This window comes from Phalaenopsis equestris, unplaced genomic scaffold (genome assembly GCF_001263595.1).
Source record: "Phalaenopsis equestris unplaced genomic scaffold, ASM126359v1 Scaffold000002, whole genome shotgun sequence".
Taxonomy (NCBI): Eukaryota; Viridiplantae; Streptophyta; class Magnoliopsida; order Asparagales; family Orchidaceae; genus Phalaenopsis; species Phalaenopsis equestris.
The window spans coordinates 45,863,954-45,883,598 of NW_018164444.1; the positions used below are offsets into that span (position 1 = coordinate 45,863,954).

The 19,645-nt window shown below is 36.3% G+C and overlaps 1 protein-coding gene across 3 annotated transcripts in view; it reads right to left on the reverse strand.

The window, feature by feature from the left end:
• Positions 1-19,645, reverse strand: part of LOC110024208 (kinesin-like protein KIN-12A) — a 29,795-nt gene that overhangs the window by 3,618 nt on the left and 6,532 nt on the right. Inside the window, exons 8-16 of one of the 3 annotated variants that reach the window (XM_020724042.1) lie at positions 17,611-17,706; positions 14,175-14,320; positions 13,688-13,837; positions 13,457-13,586; positions 12,920-13,376; positions 11,781-12,778; positions 11,583-11,681; positions 11,352-11,504; positions 10,452-11,237 (exon numbers count right to left, since the gene is read on the reverse strand). In XM_020724042.1, the coding sequence (XP_020579701.1) occupies positions 10,452-11,237; positions 11,352-11,504; positions 11,583-11,681; positions 11,781-12,778; positions 12,920-13,376; positions 13,457-13,586; positions 13,688-13,837; positions 14,175-14,320; positions 17,611-17,706 (3,015 nt within the window). Of the gene's footprint in view, positions 1-10,451; positions 11,238-11,351; positions 11,505-11,582; positions 11,682-11,780; positions 13,377-13,456; positions 13,587-13,687; positions 13,838-14,174; positions 14,321-17,610; positions 17,707-19,645 lie in introns of all 3 variants that reach the window. The other 2 variants (XM_020724053.1, XM_020724035.1) reach the window with 2 other exon arrangements.

Sequence of the window (19,645 nt, forward strand, 5' to 3'; positions counted from 1 at the left end):
GGAACGACACCCTGATTACTGTATCCACTGTAATATGTTTGGTCACGATCAGGTAAATTGCTTCAAACTACATCCTGATTTAAAATATGGCGTGGGGAGGAGCCAGCCACAGATAGCTAAACCTGTGGCTGCTCAGGCTGGTTCAGTCGCTGATCCTCCTTCGTTACTCACTGCGAATCACACTGAGGGTAGAACTGGCAATGTTTTAACTGAATTTAATGCTCCTGTTATTATTAATGAGGGGGGGGGGGGGGGAAGTTTTATAATACCGGATATACCTCCTTCTCTACCTCAAATTTCAAATGATGTTATTACACAAGAGACTACTTATGATTCTGGGGAACCTTTGGGCGCTGTTCCAAGGCTTGATCATGCTGTCCCGGAAATCCTACACGATGTTGAGAGGGCTCGTCCCTCCTCTGCCTCTCTTCCTGACGCTTTTAATATGGATAATTCCTCTCTTATTTCTCATATAAATATTTTTCCTGATGTTTCACAGTTGGATGATATCTCTAATGTGTTAAGGGAGGAATGACGTGCAAAAATATAGGAGAAGAAAGAATGTTGTGCATAAGGAGGTACAAACTGTTAACAATGGAAAATTGGGCTTGATACGAATCATTACTTTTTTGATAATGAGAACGGACGAATCCGGCCTAGGTCTTCTAGGAAGGGTTCTTCCGTTTAAACATGTTTAATGTCCTTATTTGGAATATCAGGGGAATTGCGGATCCTCATTCCCTTGGTAGACTCAAATTGCTCAAATTGATGACTAGGATCCATAAGATTGATATGTTTGCTATTTTGGAACCGCTGTTGCTTATCCGGACGATTCAAAAACTTCTCTTCTTTTGCTAACTCCTAATAAGATATAGGTGTTTTGGTGGAAGCATATTAATGTGGATATCGTCATTGATGATTCTCAATTTGTTCACATTTATTTCACTATGGATGTTTTCTCTGGGTTTTTCACTTTTGTTTATGTCGGGACTTCCAATGTTGCCAGATTAGATCTTTGGCACAAACTTCCTACGTTGGGCACTTCCATCAATCACAACTGGATGGTTGGTGGTGATTTTAATATGGTGATACATGAATCAAAGAAATTAGGTGGCAGGAGAATAGACACTACTTTAATTAACCGTTTTAATGATGCTTTGGCCTTAGCAGGTATATCTGATTTGGGCTTCATTGGCTCCAAATTCACTTGGAAAATGGGCAAATTGTTTGAACGTCTTGATAGATGTCTTGCTAATCAACATTGGCTCAATTCTTATGATTTCTCTCAAGTTTAACACCTCTCCAGAACTGGCTCGGATCATAGTCCTCTCCTCTAATCTTTTGACTTTTTCAAAAAATCCTCTATCTATCATTTTCGGTTTCTTAATGTCTGGACGAGACATGATGATTTCTTGAGATTAATTGCAGATAATTGGAAGTGCTTGGAGGTGGGGAATATTTGGTACACTCTTTGGAAACTTCATAAAAGGGTGGCCGCTGCTTTAAGGACTTGGAATTGAAATGTTTTTGGTAATGGTCATGCTAGAGTCAGAAAAGCCGAACAACGGGTGAATATGCTTCAGGGCATTGATGAGAACACATATAACATCATACATGAGTTACATGATGCTAATAGAGAGCTGCTTGAGGCCTCTCTTTGGGAGGAGGAGCTGCTTCAACAAAAAGCGAGAGATATTCATTTTTCTCAGGGTGACAGAAACACCAAGTATTTTCACGCTTGTATTGAGAAGAGCCAATAATCTCATTGTGAGAATTAAAAATAATGATGGCAGCTGGATTACTGGGGATGAGGAAATTGGGGAGAATGTTGTTCTTTACTTTTCGAAGCTTTTTGAGTACCAAGTAACTTCGGGCTCTATTGACGCATCCTTATTTGACGATGTTCGTCATTTCATAGGGGGAATTGATATTTGCGGTATTCCAACGACTGAGGAAGTTTACTCCACCCTTCTTGATATTAACTGTAATAAAGCTCTGGGTCCTGATGGCTTCACTTCTACTTTTTACATTAAAACCTGTACCATTGTTAAAAATCATGTCGTCTCGACTATTCAAAGTTTCTTTAGAGGGGAGAACATTGGCAATTACTTCCCTGTTGCTACCATTGTTCTCATCCCTAAAAATAATCAAAAAAGCTCGTGGGATCATTTTAGACCAATCTCGCTTACTTCGGTGATTTATAAGGTGATTAGCAAAATTCTGGTTAAACGCCTCCAACCTCACCTTCACAATATTATATCTTTGAACCAATTTGCATTTATTCAGGGAAGGGGGATCACCGATAATATTATGTTGGCTCGGGAGCTTATACTTGATATCGATAAAAAGTGCAGAGGCGGTAAGATGATCACTAAACTCGATATTCATAAAGCTTATGACTCCATTAGCTGGGATTTTATTTTGAATATCCTTCACGCCCGAGGTTTTTCTCAAGAGTTTTGTAAACTCATTGACTCTTGGCTCCATTGCAACAAGTATAGCATTCTCATTAATGGCCCATCTCGTGGCTATTTTAGTACGGGGCATGGGATTAAACAAGGTGATCCTCTTTCCCCAACCATTTTCATTCAGATATTTACCTATCTTTCTAGAATGCTTAACAACCATTTCAGGCATAATCCGAAGTGGCAATATTCTCATAAACCTAATATGATGGTTTCTCATCTTGCCTATGTGGACGATACGATTCTTTTTTCTAATGCTAGCAAGTCCACGATGAAGGACATTCATAAGCTTATGGTTGATTTCCAATCTGTTTTCGGCATTTCCTTTAATGCTAGCAAACGCAACATTTATATGGGGAGCATGATTAGTCATTCGAATTCTACCTGGATTGCTAATTACACAAGTTTCTCCCTTTCTTCTCTACCCATTAAAAATTTGGGGGTTTTTCTTCTTAAGGGCCGGAAAAGACGGATTCAATTTGATGAGGTTGTTGAGAAGATTCAGAAGAGAGTATTGGATTGGAAAAATAACTTCCTTTCCTTTGGTGGCCGTATCACTCTTCTTAGGAGCATCCTTCAGTCACTCCCTCTTTACACTCTTCAAATGCTTCAACCAAGGAAAAGTACTATTTTGAATCTTGAAAGATGCTTTAACAAATTTCTTTGGTTGGGTAACCATTCAGGTAGGAGATGGCTTTCTTGGAAAGAAGTGTGCAAACCTATTAATGCGGGGGGATTGGGTTTCAAATCCTTCTAACATATTGCGGAGATTAATGTCTTTAAGCAATGATTTAACTTCAGGAAAAATGATTCCCATTGGGCTAATTTCTTGCATGGAAAATACTGTCGTATCACTCATCCGACTTTGATCACTTGGAGACTTGGTAATTCCACCATGTGGAAGAGAATGCTTTTGGTTAGAGATTGGGCAACGAATTTCATTTTTTGGGATGTTGGTTCGGGAAATCTCTCTTTTTGGCTTGGCTGTTGGTCGCATGTCTCCCCTCAGTTGAGGGAAATTACGTTCTCCAATCTCAAAGTCTCTGACACTTCGATTGATGGCCGATGGAAGCTTCCTTTTCTTATTAACTTATTGGGGATGGAGGGTGTCACTTACGTCTCCAATATTCCAATTGCTCCCCATATGCATGATACTCCTATTTTGAAGTTACCTTTGGCCACCTCTATTACTAAAGCTCTTTATGCTTCTCGATTTACCTTTCAAAACACCCCTTGGGGGAAAGAAGTGTGGAGCTGAGCTTTAACTCTGTCTGTCTTTTTTGGCTTGGCATATTTTTCAGCTTATTTTACCTTATGATGATATCCTCAAGTTGAAAGGGTTGAGAATTGTCTTCCGTTGTTGCTTTTGCAAATCGGAGGAGGAAACACTCGACCATATCTTTTTCTCGTGCCCTTTTTCCTTATTTGTTTGGAGAAGGGCCGGTTTGTGGTTTGGCAATATTATTGTTTCGGAAAGGAACCTTTTGCTTACCTCCTTAAGGTGCAATCCTGATCGTAGGAAGAATCATTTGTGGCAAATCTACCCTTATATCATTTGTTGGTTTATATGGATGGCTAGGAATGATATTATTCATGATGGAAAGGTTATCCATAGCACTATGATTTTCTCTAATATTATTTCTTACATTAATAAGTTATGGAGATTGGGGAACCCTAAAAAAGGTTTCTTTTCGAGCATCAATTATTTCCTTGATTTGGGGCAGATTAATGTGGGAGGGAGGAGGACACTACACCCTCCTATTTTGGTTTATTGGCTCCCTCTTCCCATAGGTTGGTTTAAATTTAATACTGATGGGAGTTGGAATGTGACTGGAGTTGGTTGCGCGGGCATTGTTAGAAATCATGTGGGTCATTGCATTCTCTTCATCTCTTCCCCGTCTTATGCGGATTCTCCTTTAGAGGCGGAAGCTAGAGCTATCCTTACTGCTGCGGTTTTGGCTCAGTATTTCCGTTGGAAACACATCATTTTTGAATGTGATAACCGTACTTTATTTGATATTTTGGCTACTGGTGTTGTCGCCCCTTGGGATATCATTTATTATATCAAAAGAATTAAAATCTTACTTTCCAACGCGAATGTTATTTGGAGTTCCAATTATTCAGGTAGGAGATGGCTTTCTTGGAAAGAAGTGTGCAAGCCTATTAATGTGGGGGGATTGGGTTTCAAATCCTTCCAACATATTGTGGAGATTAATGTCTTTAAGCAATGATTTAACTTCAGGAAAAATGATTCCCATTGGGCTAATTTCTTGCATGGAAAATACTGTCGTATCACTCATCCGACTTTGATCACTTGGAGACTTGGTAATTCCACCATGTGGAAGAGAATGCTTTTGGTTAGAGATTGGGCAACGAATTTCATTTTTTGGGATGTTGGTTCGGGAAATCTCTCTTTTTGGCTTGGCTGTTGGTCGCATGTCTCCCCTCAGTTGAGGGAAATTACGTTCTCCAATCTCAAAGTCTCTGACACTTCGATTGATGGCCGATGGAAGCTTCCTTTTCTTATTAACTTATTGGGGATGGAGGGTGTCACTTACGTCTCCAATATTCCAATTGCTCCCCATATGCATGATACTCCTATTTTGAAGTTACCTTTGGCCACCTCTATTACTAAAGCTCTTTATGCTTCTCGATTTACCTTTCAAAACACCCCTTGGGGGAAAGAAGTGTGGAGCTGAGCTTTAACTCTGTCTGTCTTTTTTGGCTTGGCATATTTTTCAGCTTATTTTACCTTATGATGATATCCTCAAGTTGAAAGGGTTGAGAATTGTCTTCCGTTGTTGCTTTTGCAAATCGGAGGAGGAAACACTCGACCATATCTTTTTCTCGTGCCCTTTTTCCTTATTTGTTTGGAGAAGGGCCGGTTTGTGGTTTGGCAATATTATTGTTTCGGAAAGGAACCTTTTGCTTACCTCCTTAAGGTGCAATCCTGATCGTAGGAAGAATCATTTGTGGCAAATCTACCCTTATATCATTTGTTGGTTTATATGGATGGCTAGGAATGATATTATTCATGATGGAAAGGTTATCCATAGCACTATGATTTTCTCTAATATTATTTCTTACATTAATAAGTTATGGAGATTGGGGAACCCTAAAAAATGTTTCTTTTCGGGCATCAATTATTTCCTTGATTTGGGGCAGACTAATGTGGGAGGGAGGAGGACACTACACCCTCCTATTTTAGTTTATTGGCTCCCTCTTCCCATAGGTTGGTTTAAATTTAATACTGATGGGAGTTGGAATGTGACTGGAGTTGGTTGCGCGGGCATTGTTAGAAATCATGTGGGTCATTGCATTCTCTTCTTCTCTTCCCCGTCTTATGCGGATTCTCCTTTAGAGGCGGAAGCTAGAGCTATCCTTACTGCTGCGGTTTTGGCTCAGTATTTCCGTTGGAAACACATCATTTTTTAATGTGATAACCGTACTTTATTTGATATTTTGGCTACTGGTGTTGTCGCCCCTTGGGATATCATTTATTATATCAGAAGGATTAAAATCTTACTTTCCAACGTGAATGTTATTTGGAGTTTCAATTATCGGGAAGGTAACCAACCCGCTAATTGGCTTGCTAAATTAGGAGTTTCTACTCTTACTTGTGGGTCATTGCATTCTCTTCATCTCTTCCCCGTCTTATGCGGATTCTCCTTTAGAGGCGGAAGCTAGAGCTATCCTTACTGCTGCGGTTTTGGCTCAGTATTTCCGTTGGAAACACATCATTTTTGAATGTGATAACCGTACTTTATTTGATATTTTGGCTACTGGTATTGTCGCCCCTTGGGATATCATTTATTATATCAGAAGGATTAAAATCTTACTTTCCAACGTGAATGTTATTTGGAGTTTCAATTATCGGGAAGGTAACCAACCCGCTAATTGGCTTGCTAAATTAGGAGTTTCTACTCTTACTTGTGGGTCATTGCATTCTCTTCATCTCTTCCCCGTCTTATGCGGATTCTCCTTTAGAGGCGGAAGCTAGAGCTATCCTTACTGCTGCGGTTTTGGCTCAGTATTTCCGTTGGAAACACATCATTTTTGAATGTGATAACCGTACTTTATTTGATATTTTGGCTACTGGTATTGTCGCCCCTTGGGATATCATTTATTATATCAGAAGGATTAAAATCTTACTTTCCAACGTGAATGTTATTTTGATACCCCTTATATTTGTAGAGTTGTCCCTGATTAAGTTTCTTGGGGTGGCTGCGGGGTTGTGCTCGGCCATGTCTATTCCCCATTTACTTCTGTTACTTATGTTACTTCTGTGCTGTTTGGTCTATTTCTGGCGAGCGGACGGCTTTCTCAACTTTCCTTCGAGCTGGGTTTGGATTAAGGGAAAACAGGGTTTCTTTGAAAACTTATTTCAGGTTCTTAAGGGAGGCCCATGGCTTCCTAGCTGGTTTTACTTCTGGAGATTGATTGGTAATGTTCTGCTTTGCAAGGAGGCCCATGGCTCCTTTATGGTATTTAAGGGATGCCCTTGGCTTCCTATCTGATTTTAATTTTGGAGATTGTTTGGTAAGTTGGCTTTAGGGATTCTGGATTTGGGGTGGCTTGGTCTCAATTTAACTGCTGGACTGTCGAGGTCCTTATTATGCCTCGGGATGTTTCTGATGGATGGTTGGACCTTTGGAGGAGCTCGGAACATATTGAATTTATTTTTCTGTTATGCTAACCACTGCTTGTTTATTTCAGTCCTTGGGTTTTTCCGACTTCATGTTCTCCTGTAGTTGCTCTCAAGATTACAAGATTACTCGATTTGCTGATTCGCTTATACATGTTTTCATTAAGGATACAAAAGTTTTTTGGGTATACGTTTTGGATAGATACATGTATTTTTCGGGATTTTCTCCTTTTGGTTTTGGTTGGAGTTGTAATGAGGAGAACGGAACCCCTAGGTTGTGTTCTGGAAGTCTTGAATTTTTACTTTTTTCTAGAGGGGATCTTGTTTTCTCCCAAAACATTTGTAACCGCTATTTTGATATTAACATGTAGGGAGCCACGAGTTGCTCTTTCTATAATATATATATATATATATATATATATATATATATATAAAAAAAAAAAACTATAAAAGGAAACATAGCTTCTTAGAAATTGTTGCAAAGCTCCTAATTTGGATTAATTCTTCTTCAAAACAATAAGAAAAGAATATGCATCATTACGAAGATTTTTTTATTCATTGGGAATATATTTTGCTATTTTTATGCTCTTTTTTGTAATTTTAATCCCAAAAGTACCGTCAGGATGAGAAATATTTTTAATGAAAGTCACATAACAACTACAAATAATTCCTCATTCAACAAATTCAAGGAGAATCTTTGGGCTTTATAAAGCATGTGGATCCTCTGAGAAGTTTATGAATGTCGTGATAGAATCAATAATTGCGTCGTAAATTTCAATTATGCCAAAGTTCACTCGCAAAACTTGTGACACTACCTTCACAATCATGCTCTCCTCAACCCATCAACATCATTCTAGGCATGAATGTTTATCAATAAATGGTTCGATCAATATGACTAGCCAGACTAAACAAGATTTAAAAGCCATGAGATTTGCATTGTGATGTTTTCTAACTTGATTTTTGAAATAAGGCAGATCAACATTTTTTTCTTAGTTCATAATGCAGACTTCATGAGCCTAGCAGCTCAAATGCATGTCAATATTTGATTTGATAATAACAAAGTTTGTATGTTAACATCTAATAGTCTTTACAAGTTTCTTCTTACAAGTGATCATTTGATAGACAAGTAGATTATTTCCACTAAATGCAGCTTAAAGAGGAGCTGAAGTGTACAAAACTTAGCATAACATAGCATAGTGTTCCTTTAGAATTTTTTGTATATGCACTGCGAATGATTTACTAAAGCAGTTCGATGCCTTTATTTATAACCCTACAAAATTTATTTTAAGTATTTATATTTATGTAAAATTAGATAATTACTGAGCAAAATATGTAAAATCATTCCATTGGCTTACTGAGGTTCATTTGAATTAATAGGACTTCATTCCATGGGTTTTCACGTACTTAATGCATACTACAGAAAAACCTTAATCTTACACGAGACCAATAAACAATATAATACTTAATTTTACATCTGATGTGGCTTGAGGAAGCCATTGAAAGCCATTATGACAAGGAGATTCCCCATCAAACACCAAATGTACAATTATGCATATGGATACATTATTGTACTAACTATCAATAAAATTTTCATCTTCAAATAAACTAATCATGCATTTGATCAACAATCGCGTATCTGATCGCTTAGTTTTGATATATTTTCTTGGGTCATGTTCCTAATCACCTCAAAAGGTTAGTGAGTTGATGGAGAGCATATCTTATAGACTCATAAATCTTCTGCATACATTTTAAATCATTTTGAGAATGTTTTGAGTAAAAAAAAGAAAATAACAAAGATCAAGTATTCATCATAAGAGCCTCAAGAATCTTATATAGCAGTCTTGCTCTTACACTCTTCCTAAGGATTTGTGAGTTGATGGAGAGCATATCTTACAGATTCATGAATCCTCTGCCTACATTTTAAATCATTTTGAGAATGTTTTGAGTGAAAAAAAAAATAACAAACATCAAGTATTCATCATAAAGCCTCAAGAATCTTATATAATAGTCTTGCTCTTACACTTCTCAAAAGATTTTTTTAATGTAGTTTTAATTATTTTATTAACAATCATTTTTTTAAAATTAAAGTATTATTTATTATGTGATTTTCTGTCAGTCTTCTAAAGTTCAAAAGAAATTCGATTTGAAAGTTTTCTCTTGCTTTAGAGAGTTACCAAGGTCCTTTAAAGATCAAGTATTTGGGAGTGTGAAGTGCAAGGATTCTCTGTTTGGGAGTAGAACTTGTGGTGTCAAACTTGGGCATCCAATCCTAGTTTAAAGAGGATGTTGAACTTGGGCATAGGCCGGTTGGTTAGTTGAACTAATTAAAAATTATTGTATAAATTACATCATACTTAGATTAATATACTTGTCCATTATAGTTTATGCCATTGGTTAATTAATCTTTAAATTGCTAAAGTGGCGCAAGATATACATGTTCCTATATTTTAGCATCAAGTAGATTTATGATGTTGTGCTTGCAAAATTGATACTCTCACTAGAGCACTATTTCATTGTCATCATAAATTATATATGTGTTATGACTTGAGTGTTTGGTTTTAATTAAAATAGTTTATGCAATTGAGTTTATCATTTCTATTGAGCTCAATAGTCAATTTACTCGCATGATATTATGTTTTAGTTTATATGTTAGTTGAACTAGTAGATTAAGTGTTTCAAGTATTAACTGTAGCTCTCATTAAATGTTTATTTGAGGTGCATGAATAGGTGAATTTTGAAACAGGTTCAAAATATATGCGCCTTTTCACGATTATTGATAAAACCTGATAGGATCTCCAAACACTATGCATGCAGTCTTTTCTATGACTTTATGGCCAAGGGAATTGCTAAGAAACTAGCTGATCTCTGTTAAAGTTAAGGCTCTTAAAAAAATAATCATAAATAATAAAAACAATAAAAAATAATAAAAGAAGGTGACTCGTATTTTATAAAATGTAAGCATTGTGTTCAACAAAGCGGCGCAAACATACAAATCAAATCTGAGAGCTGGTTGCCTTGCAAAATTCATGAACTATGTTGAAGACGAGAAAAATCAGGGATATCAAATGTGAGAGATGTTCTCTTGGTTGCTAACGGAAAGAGGCAAAAGAAGAGGGACAAAACAAAGATAATGGAATTGCTTGATGTTTAATGATGAGAGAAAATCTAAGCCATAAGGCACTTATTTCTGCACCTAGAAAATCTTTATTGTAAAATATATATCTCATTTAATGAAGCTCTAAATGCCCAGAAAAGACTAGCAGAAGTGCAGTATGTGTTTCCAGTAGCTAACAGAAGTGAGTTTTTCTTGAAAATGAAAGAATAAATTCACAAGCATGTACCTTTGCATTAGCAGCAGCAGCTTCAGTTTCATTCAAGCGTGTGAGAAGCTCTCCAGCAGCCAGTACAGCCTCAGCAGTATCCCTAAGTTGTGTCTGGAGACCTTTATTTTCATCCCTCCAATACATCCTCTCCTTTTGTCTCTCTTCCCTGAGAGCTTCAATTTGAGCAGACATAGATTCAACAAATTTTGAATCACGTCTTACACCTACACTTGCTGCTACTTTCTTCACGTTAAGAATTCCCTCCCTCATTTTCCGATGCCTTTGAAGCAAGGCCATGTGTTTCTCTTCAAGATCTGCATAGTGTTCCAAGGTCTTAGTATGAACCTGCAGTGCTGTCTGAAGTGCCTCCTTAAGTTCTTGCGAGCATTTCTTCTCAGATTCGAGATCCATTGTCAGCTTCTCAGCAAGAGACTGACAAGCTTCAAGTTCTATTTTTAGCTCTTTATATGAAGAGATCCATTTCTTCTCTAAGTCTGTCCAGTTCCTTCTCTTCAGTTCAATATTTTCATCAAAAGTTACATCTTTCGTATCTGATATCTTACTAAGAGGAGCCAACGCGGGCCCCATTGAGTGTGCCAACTCGAGCAAGGGATGGTTGGACGTGTAAGAAGAGTCGACGCAGCACTGTAAGTACTGCCTTAAATCTTGAATTTCCTCCAGCAATACGTCCTTCTCACCCATATCAAAGAAGTTTCGATAATCATCGAGCTCATTCTGAACCTTTTTTAGCTCAATATTTAGCTGCAATACTTCAGGATGATTCTCATATTTCTCTTTAAGTATCTAAGAAAGCAAAAAAACAGACAATCATTCAGAAAACTTAACGACCACTTTGAACAAAAAAAGAAAAAAGAAAAAAAGAACCAATATACATGCACCAGCATGGACCCAACCAACCATGTATTCATTCCTTAAGGCGAGAAGCTCCTTCTCCATGAACTCTTCAGTTGGCATAACCCCATCCATTAGGCTCTCTAATCGAGAGATTTTGTCCTCATGAGCCTGCTCGATTATTTCTATGCACCCACGCTCATGCTTGTATTGTTGGATCTGATAACATGAACATACAACATGAAAAGTGATTACCATCTTCACAATAAAAATGAAAGTTTTCAGGATGGCACCTACCAATCTATTGAGATGCATAATCTCAGCTGCTTGCTTAGAACAGCGATCTTCAAGAGCCATTTCCCGCCGGATGGCACCAGCAAGGACTTTCTCCATCGCCTGAACCAACAAACCCTCTTAAAATTTACAAATTCAATTAACTAGACGAGCATAAAATATGAAAAAAGTCATTCTCCAAATTGATTTAATAATACATACCTTAGGCACTTGTTTCTTGCCTCGTTCAGTTGGTCGTGGCTTCTTGGATGATTGGGAACCATCAATGAGTGCTATTTGTAATCCTGATTTCTCGGTGACATCATTGTTTTCAAGAGGCAGAGCTTTTCCCCTGCAGTTATCACATAGAAGCACTGAAGCATCGTCAGCCCAGTGTGGTTCTTCATCAGACAACGTTTGTGTGCCAATATCAACCTTGTCCATGATAATTAGCGGCTTCATATCAACAGGTTTGGATGAAAACCTGAACGACGAACTGCTTAGAGATGAATTATGCTTCTGGCCACTGATCACCTGAAGACCTTGACAAAGACTTACTGCCAGGTTTTCAGTTGCTGCAAGCGAATCCTTGCTTGAATGAAAGAAAGAAATACTACTCTTACCCTCATTCAAGAAGCCAGAAAATGAAACATTCAATATGCCTGAATCAGGTTTGAAATCTGATTTTATGCTTTTATGAGAAGCTGATGTTGATGATGATGTCCTGGCACTTTTCCTACTGTAATTTGTATTTCTAGGTGAGACACTAAAAGTGGGAGAGCCGGACAAGTTTTGAGATGGGTCCAGAAACGTTTCATTAGAAGGAACTCTAAAAATTAAAGAGGATCCCTCAGTTATTTCATTATGATCTCCAGCCAAAGATTTTCTCTTAGCAGGAATCATTTGTGGTTCATCTTCATCCTTAATTTGCTCGTTCATGCAAAGAACGGGTGTGGGGAAAGCCAATTCTTTTATTTCTTCATGATCCTCACTGCAATGCCTACACTCACTATCTTGGTGACACTCAGAGCCAGGACCAGGTATTTTTTTGAAGCATACATCACCTGATGAAGTTTCCTTATCTAAATAACAGGGATTTTGCTCATTAAAACTTTCAAATTTAGTTAGTTCCTCCTTGACAATTAAAGAGGATCCCTCGGTTATTTCATCATGATCTCCAGCCAAAGATTTTCTCTTAGCAGGAATCATTTTTGGTTCATCTTCATCCTTAATTTGCTCGTTCGTGCAAAGAGCAGGTGTGGGGAAAGCCATATCTTTTATTTCTTCATGATCCTCATTGCAATGCCTACACTCACTATCTTGGTGACACTCAGAGCCAGGACCAGGTATTTTCTTGAAGCATTCATCCTTAATTTGCTCGTTCATGCAAAGAGCGGGTGTGGGGAAAGCCAATTCTTTTATTTCTTCATGATCCTCATTGCAATGCCTACACTCACTATCTTGGTGACACTCAGAGCCAGGACCAGGTATTTTCTTGAAGCATGCATCACCTGATGATGTTTCCTTATCTAAATAACAGGGATTTTGTTCATTAAAACTCTCAAATTTAGTTAGTTCCTCCTTCACATTACTATTATCCCCATCGACAGTAGGCGAATTAGCCTCTGTGCCAGAGTTCTCAACACCTTCCTCAACAATTTCCATTTCTTCATCACTGTCATCTTCAACGGGCAATGTTCTTGGACGGCATAGACTAAATCTTAAAAGGCTCAAACTTCGACGGACATTCCATCCACTAGAACAACTTCCATTATTTTCTTCAGACTTACCATTTGACTTCATTCTAAGAAGTTCATCCTGCACAGGGGAAAGAAAAGCCCGTCATATCTGAGTAATAAATATGACTTCACAATTGTTACCTTAGAAAGGATAACTACTTTCAGCTGTTGTATCTGCTCTCGCAGGACATTAGCATCATCCTCTGTTGTTTCGTTTACAGTTGCCTTATTCCTTATTTCCTTAGCTCGTTGAGCAAATCTCAGGGTACTTAAAGTTTCGCTCTTGCAACTGCATTGAATCAGAAACTTTAAAATTAAAAAAACAAAAAAAAAAAGAAAGAAGATCAAAAAATAGAAGGGATGTTTCTTGCTCAATTGATTTGAGTTGACCTGTTGGATGGTGAAACATTACATATCATAGCAAGTTTTGCATTTCCACCTAGAGATTCCTGCAATAAAAATGTCAGCCTAGAATCTCTGTAGGGTATATGACGATGTTTCCCAGATTGTGAGACTTCAGCCAGAATGTTAATCAAGTTCCTGCAAGATGATTCAGAATCTGATTAGGAAATGAGGATGCAACAAGATTAAAAACAAAATCACAAGAGATAATTGTATGTCTGCCAAAGGACTACTGGGTAAAAGCCTTTCCTATGTGAAATAATGCAGTTTGGAGATTTAGGCAAAAGTAGGGCATATGGCATTCCATGCCATGCAAGCTCATACAAAGAAGACAATTAAAAAAAAAATGAAAAGATCCTACATACGAGTCGACTAATAAAAAGTTAGAAAAATGCATCCAGTCCTTAGCACAAATAGCTAGTGAATACAACAAAAAATGAGAGCTGCAAGTACAAAAATTAAATTATCAACATACCCGAGTTGGGAGAGGGAACGATTGATACTGCCAGCTTCTTTTAAGCGCTCACCTGCAGCACCAGTAGCCTTTTGTCTTTCAGATCCAGCTAGGTCGACAAGGTTGATTCTACTGGTTCTTAAGCTAATAAGACCATTAGTCATGTTCTGAGAGATTCAAAACCAAATACACATCAGGATGTTGATATTGAGGCTTACAAGCCAGGACACTTAACTAACCTTCCCCCACCCATAATGCTACAAAAAAGTTACAGATGAAGCAATTGAAGGAGGAAATAAATTTAGTGCCTCTTTCAATGTTTGTTCAAGAGTTCATAAAAAAGGCAGATACAAGTTTAGAAAATCATTATTTGCATGGTTTAAAAGACGAAAGTATGTATTTTCAGCTTTCATGCAAAACTGAAGATTAACGGATGAGCTAACTAATCTCTAAGCACATTTTAGTAATTCATCAAACAAATTTACAGAGTTAAAACCAGGAGGGTCTAAATTGGGTTGTTTAAAACAACCAAAGATTTTTTTTTTCTTTTGCAGTTTGCCTAAAATACATCTTTCTTAGGTACTCCACTATATCTGTCCATCCCAATCAGTGGACCTCCTTAGGAACAATTGCTTTTTTCTACTCCCCAAGCAACAAATCACCAAATTCTACTCCCAAAACACCTCTTCCTGAAAAATGAAAAGCATTTGAAAAAGTGAAAGGTTGTTCAAAATAACTTTTATTTTACTGTTTTCAGTTCATTATTTTTATAATACAATGAATTGTGTCGGAATTCTTAAATAGAGGCTCAAATATTAGGAAAAAAAATTAAGCATCCATTACATTCATAATCTCTAGGGAGCCGTTAGAGCAAAAAATTAGTCTTATTGTCCAAATATAACAGGAGCGTCTAAACATTATAGTTAAAAATATAGACATAAATGTTCATTGAATCATGCAAACATAAGTGGTTTCCTTGAAATCAGTATGTTCAACAGCAATTTAGACATTTAAATACATAGGAATTTCACCCAAAAAAATTCATGACTCATCTAACTCTTAAAAGTTAAAATGGTGTGAATAAGCCCCCAATGTAGCTTAAGACATGAGAGAACAAGTGACGGAGAGATAACAAATGAACGGGATAGTCTGCATGCACACAAATGTTATCTAAAATAAATAAATGATACACAGCAAAAATGATCATACTTAAATAATATTATAATAAATAAAGAGTATAGCAATAAAAATAGAATGCTAATATACATAACATTTAAAAAATAAAAACAAGAAATAATAGGGGTGAATTTGTCTTGTGGCGGCATTAATCAAATAGTGATTAGTTGGCCAGAAATACAATTTTAACAAAATAATATTATTATTACATAAAACTACTCCTCATTCCTTTTTTTTTTCTTCTTTTAGCCTAGCACACGAGCGCCATTGCTTCCCTATCTCTTGCTAAGTCTCTCCCCTCTCTCTCTCTCTCTTGCTACCTTTGTAAAAATTTACTAATAAAAAATTTGTAGATCCCGATCATGATGACTTAATTGATGATTCATCTTTACATGTTAATTCCCAATGCTTGATTTTCAAAGCTAACATTATGATCCGAAAATTCTTTTAGCAAGATCCTCATAAATCATGGCCAATTTTTAATCACCAATCATTGTAATTTTTGAAAGGAAAAGGAAAGTTTATGGTTCAAATCCTTGGATTGTAGAATATAGAACATGGTGTTATTTGGCTACTATAGACCCAAAAAGATTGATAATGGAGTAATCATTGAAAAATCATTTCAACAATGTACTAGAATGATGATTGACTTAACTTAAAATTCTCTCAATTATGCTTTTATCGTGTTTTCAAGCTAAATGATATAATCCTTGTGCCTATTCACTCAATTCTTAAACTCATTGACACGTTGTTGGTAGGATTTATATTAATCAAAAAATTATTAACAATAGTTTGAGAAGACTACCTACCCAAAGCGATTGATCAAAAGACACCTCGCTAAAGAGGCCACGCAAAATACACATAAACTTGATCCACTATTGAATTCTCTTATAGATTATGAACATACTATATTAAGAGAAAAAAAGGAAAAAGTTTCAGAAAAAAAATAAAATAAAAATAAATCAAGCATGTTATTTAAAAACTTTGGAAGCTTTCTCTTGGAACTTTGATCTTTACAATTGTACATTCATATACTTAAACTTTAATTGTGATATATTCTTGGCATTATTTTGAGAGTGCTATAGCCACTCATTCTGCCAATCTTAGTGTGATTCTCACTACATTCATCTTTCCTATAAAATTGGGGTTTTTTTTATTAACTCAGTCATGAACTCACCGAGTTCATCAGATGAATCAAAGTGTTGCCCTTACTAAAATCAAGGAGAAAAGATAGCTCCTAATGAAATAATATAAAGGAAATTTACATACATACCAGTTAATGTAAAAAGTGACGTTTAGGTGTTATATATGTAAATACATAGGAATTGGGTAGCATGTATATAAATGCACCTAAAATAAAATATGAAATAGAGAAAGTTATTTTGAATCTTTGGACAGTTTTCCCGGAGATTTTTCATGTTTCATTCCATACTCTTTAGCTTTGATCTTGATATCTTCTTGGTCTCGTCCTTGAGAATTTTATGATAAAAAAACCTTTTATAACAATCTTAGTGTGATTCTCAATATGTTCTTCTTACTATTAAGTTAGGACCTTTTATTATGTCTATTTAGTGTTCTCGCCAAGACATTGTAAAGAATCAAAGAGTCCGTTCACATAGACACAAAAGACTATTGAAAATAAGTATTGTATGAGGCTTCTCTTTTAGCTAATGTAAGAAAGTAGATTAGTGATTTTCATAAGACCGGCATTTGGGATGTAGATGTAGGTAATTAGTGTCAAACTTAATTAAAATTTTAATTTAAATTGTATATGTTATTGTTTTCCTCAACTTATATTTCATAATCTTGTTGGTGAGTGCTTGAGAGTTTACGCTTCATAATTGGTTGTAATCATTGTCTATTATTCACATTTGAGTGAATAAATCTTTTTGGTGAGTGCAATCTCCTATTACATAGATTTGCATTATTTTTTGTATAATCTCTAAAATACTGGTGCGCTTCTACTTAATAGATTTAGAGCTTGGAATGGTATTTTTTACCTCAATTCAAGTGGTGTGCCATAAACCCTATATAGATAACATAAGGAATCAAAATTAAAAATGACCATTGATAAGTCAAGTCAAGAAAAGTGAAATAAACAGTCATATCATTTATTTTTAATAAGCAATCACTTAATGCAAGGCCTCTTTTACCCCAAAACATTCAAGCGGTTGTGCAAATAATAAAATTGTAAAAGCTTGATGTGCTATTAGGAATGTAACAAGGAAAACTTTATATTTCAACTATAAGAATAATATACACAGATAAGAAAAAGATTTACCTTAGACCGACAATCAACAATACAAGTGAAAACGCAATGTGAACGTGAACTCTCTATATTAATGCTTGTTGCCCCTATCCTTCTATTTGCCAATCCCTGCAAAAAATAAAAAAATAATAAAAAAAAAGAGTAAAAATACATTATATTACATGTATGGCTTCCATTTTAGCTAAACACACATTAAAAACTCATGCATATTTATGGGGAACATATATTAATTAACGGATAAGAACTAATACATAAGAATATCACTATGTGGATTACCATAAATTTTCAAAATAATATAGCCATTATCAAGCACATAAAAAACCTAAATAAAAATTGTGAAACTAAAATTAATGATTCCAATATTTCATCATAGGAGTGTTATAATTAACTGGAAAGTTTAAGCAATTTATCCTATATGTGGAAGTTTAGAACATAGCAGCAAACTAGAATGCGAAAAAAGCTAGATAATATAGAGGTCAAGAAAGGTCATGTCGATCAATCACAGCATAGAAACACCTTCTCATATAATCAAGAGCAAATACCCCACATTCGAAAGGAGATTTCCATAAAAAGTCAAATACCCAACAAGAAATAATGAAATCTTGGATAGAACAAGCTATTTCAACGTCTTGATTCAAAGTAATGTTCCAGCATAGTCTCTAGCACAAACCAATTTAAAGTATAACAGGAGGCTTGACTGTTGATAATTGATCACCATTATCATCATCAAGCATGGGTACGAAACCCAGATCTTCTCAATTATAATCCTCAGTGACTGAGGGTCTGTTTGGCGCAGCTGTGGATTATTTATAATCTGCTGATAAGCAGATTATTCTGATAATCTGATAATCTGCAGATTATCAGAATAATCTGGCTTGCTGTTTGGGGCAGCTTATTCAGACCAACTTATTGGTGGTTAAATGACATTCATGCCCCTGTTTGAATCAAAACTGTTTGGGGCAGCTTATTCAGAATAGCTTATTGTTGGAAAAGAAACATATAGTGCAGAAACATACGATAATCACAGATCAGTTCTAAAAGATACCATACAGTTCTCACACCTTAATGAGTACCAGGATAACTAAAAAAAGTACAAATACAAGTACAACAACAAGGAGAAATATTAAAATATTCAACTTAAGACTCTGGCTACGCCTGTCCTCATCTGCACTGTCAGCCGGAAAAAACATCGGATTCACATGACTGCTGGCATGACTACTGTCAGTGTAATATGATGGACTATCGGCCCACCTGAAGAAACCACAACGGGCTGAAACACCCCTGGCACAACCATAGAACTGCCTCCCAAAGCTATGCTCCTTACGTGACGTTAGCAACGGAGACGGTAGTCCACAATAACACAAAATCCCTCTGTCTGTACTTGATATTCTGGAGGTCATGTTGGTATAACTGTGAAAATAACAAAAGAATGAAATGTCAGCTTAAGGTATTTAAAAAAAAAAACATAATTAAATGGGTATGAATATAAACCTAAAATCTTATGAAAAGAAAACTTGGTTGATCAATAGCCACAAATAGCATCTGTGATAGACTCCCTTAAAGCAATCATATCAGCCAAACTATCAGCATCTTGATCTTCAAAATCATTAGATTCTATGTCCTCCTCAGGTAATGAATGCCCCCCCACATGTCCTGTTGGTTGCTCTAAAATATTGAGTTCATCATTGTCAGCCATACTGAAGTCTGTATCTGATTGCGAGGAATGTCTTCGGATGAAGTTATGTAGTGCCATTGTTGCAACCACAATGTACACCTGCTTTTGGAAAGGATACGACGGCATATCACGTAAGATGACCCACTTCTTCTTCCAAACTCCAAATGTTCTTTCAATTACCCCGCGTAAAGATGAGTGGCGTTTATTAAACATTTCCTTTCTGCCACGAACCGTGCCACTAGCTCGCTCAAAATCAGGAAGATGATATCTCGTGTCCGAGTAGGGCTTCAGGTATCCCCGTTGCATAGGATATCCTGCATCAACCAGATAATATTTTCCTGGTACGAGAAACAATGTTAATAAAAAATTGCA